Source organism: Grammomys surdaster, unplaced genomic scaffold (genome assembly GCF_004785775.1).
Source record: "Grammomys surdaster isolate TR1022 unplaced genomic scaffold, NIH_TR_1.0 126178, whole genome shotgun sequence".
NCBI classification, from domain to species: Eukaryota; Metazoa; Chordata; class Mammalia; order Rodentia; family Muridae; genus Grammomys; species Grammomys surdaster.
Window position 1 is genome coordinate 7,426,858 of NW_021620984.1, and position 2,815 is coordinate 7,429,672.

General features: G+C 42.6%; 1 protein-coding gene across 1 annotated transcript in view; it reads right to left on the reverse strand.

Moving 5' to 3' along the window:
• Positions 1 to 436: 436 nt before the first annotated feature.
• Positions 437 to 2,815, reverse strand: part of Enpp6 (ectonucleotide pyrophosphatase/phosphodiesterase 6) — a 94,953-nt gene continuing 92,574 nt past the window's right edge. The window contains exon 8 of the mRNA XM_028757709.1: positions 437 to 945. Within this exon, the coding sequence (XP_028613542.1) occupies positions 740 to 945 (206 nt within the window). The 3' untranslated portion in view covers positions 437 to 739. The remainder of the gene's footprint in view (positions 946 to 2,815) is intronic.

The following is a 2,815-nucleotide window of genomic DNA, read 5'->3' on the forward strand; positions in this document are numbered from 1 at the left end:
TCAAGAGGTTTTAATAGCATGAGAGACTGTGTGTTTAGTTTCGTAGAACCTTGAAGCTTGGCACTCAACGAAGGGGAGAAGCTATTCTGAGAGGAGTCATGGCTTCTGCCAGCTCTTTGAGTTGTCTAATTATTTTTGATACTTTAATTGGTTATGATCTCTACTTGCCTATGTGCTTTCTGAAAATGTGTTATTAAAAAAAAACAACCAACACCATGCAATGGGGCAGAATCAGACAACATATATTGCTTTCCTGTAAATAGACCATCTCTATCTGGAATAGAAAAAAAGTACAAAATTATGGCTGTAGATTCCCCACATATGAGCCCTTAGATGTGGATAGATCTCAGAGAGCCTGCTTGACAGAGCAAGGTGGAACGAGAGGAGTCCAGGATAACTATGAGATATCCATTTAATGTTTGGCTGTTGCAGGGGCAGACCATGGCTCTCACCGCTCATCTCAGTAAGGATTTGTCAACAAAGCAGAGAACTATGTAGTGAAGTGAATGAGAAGATAAAAATTTCAAACATTTTAGGTAAAACAAAGTATAAGAATTTCATTTTGTTTTTTTTTTCCAGAAGGGACTTTTGTGGGTATATCATCCAAGAATAATATATTCACAACTTTAATGGCCTCAATTGTGTTAATAAAGCTATTATTCACAAGGAAAATGAAAACTGTCCCATGTTGGAGGCAGATTTTACTGCAACAGTGCTTTGGAATGAGTCATAGGGTGAGCTATACAAAGTATAAGAGGAGAATCAAGACCAGTGCACAGCTGTTCAGCGGGATGGATGGAGCCGAGTTGGTCTGGCCCTTCAGCATACACACCACCCGGGACCAGGACCCGTTGTTGGGCAGTGGAGTGATGCCTGCAACACTGCACATGATGTTGTAGACATCCACGGATCTGATTGGAGCAGCTCTGAAGTTGGACTTGAAATCTGAAAGGCAAAACCAGAAAGGCAGGGTCATGACTAGTCCCTCAGAAAAGGACCGGTGATGACTCAAAGATGGAGAAATTCCATTCAGACTCTGGGAAAGTCAACTCCATCAGTGACTGTGGGTAAGTTACTATAAACGAGGTGTGGAAGGTTATAGCTTGTGAAGGAATGCTTCTGTAGGGCACAGAGATGAGATTTTTCAAAGACAAGTCAACAGGTAGACTTCCTTCCTGCTCAGCTTCCTATGCATCTGTTACAATGGCGCTCTCCTGCAGAGACAGGCCAACTCCGGCAGCTCTGTTTCTTTAGAGCACCAGGGATCTAGTGTGGTCAGAGAACATAGACTGTTTTCCCAGGCTCCTTGTAAACATCATGAACATCATTTTGAACTTCTAGCTAGGCAAGGCTCATAGCTAGGGTGCTGTCCAGAGTACCCACAACAGCTTGGAAATCTCTCTCTTTTTCTTACAGTAGCAAGGTTTTGATGGCCCATGAAGCTATATAATTTCCTGGCTACTGATCGCTTACCAGCAATGGCAGAATTGTTCTCAATATATTTAGAGAATTAACTGAACATTGCTTAGGAGACTTTCAGGGACAGATAAAATAATTTAGTCATAGGGAAAGTGAGAAAATTGGTATTGGAGTTGAGATCCCAGGAAAGACTTCAAGTGACAGGGGGGGACAGGACATTGTGTCTCTACCCAGATCTGTGCCAGCCTAGAGTATTAAACACAGGTGCATAAAGCATGGGGCTGGTTACGCACAGTACTATCCTCAAGAGCCACAAAAGGTGACCATCTACCATCTAAGCAACTGGAAGGATTATAGTCCAGTGTGCCTGTTACTACTCTGTGGGACAGACAATGAATATGGAGGCCTTTTCCTTTAGAACAGTTCTCAATTTTCCTGATGCTGGAGCCCTTTAATACAGTTCCTCACGTTGTGGTGACCCCCAACCATAGAAGCATTTTCATTGCTAATCCATAACTGTAAAATTTGCTAGTTATGAATTGAAATGTGAATTCTAATGTTTCAGGTGGTCTTCAGTGACCCCTGTGAAAAGCTTGTTTGACCCCCAAAGGGGCCTTGCTCAACCCATGGATTGAAAACCACTTTTTAGACAGTGACAACCTGAACACAACATATACAGGTGAGTTTGCTTTGACCCTCTTCCCCAAATATCCAACAAAATACCCCAAGCTATGTTAAGGTTGAATTCAGGGTTGAGCTTTAATCCCAGAGTAAAGCACAGAGACCTGTACTTTTAATGTTCATCTATGATTTTTAAGAGAGAGACAGGGTACTTTAGCGGTACCAAATCAGGCTTTCTATCTCAGAAAACAATAATTTCATGTGTTTTGATACAATGATCCTATATACTTAATTTTAAAAGACACAAACAATGTGTCAGAAATATCTTCTGGAAGTTCAGTGCTGACACCAGTCCTATCTCTGGAATTCTAATTGTGGAAGAGATTTAGAGACAGAAGCCCCTGCCACTCAGTGTATGAGAACTAGAGCTTACTAGAGCTTACTCTGGAGAATTAAAGTTGAATTCAGTGTGAAGAGGCACCAGCACTCTACTGGGAGAGGGTCTGGGAAACGGCACCTGAACCATACTGCCAGACACAGCTGCCATATTCCTCATAAATAAAGACATATAATGAGTGTCTGCAAGAAAAGCTGGGGTTGAAAATATCCACCTTACAGCCTAGAGGGATCATTCTCTTTTGAGGAAGGGAGAATAAGTAGGGGTCAGCATTGTTTCAAAGTAAAAACCAGCAACGGAGGGAGGGAGGGGGGAGGGGAGGGTAAGGGGGGAGAGGGGGAGGGAGGGAGGGAGAGAGAGAGAGAGAGAGAGAGAGAG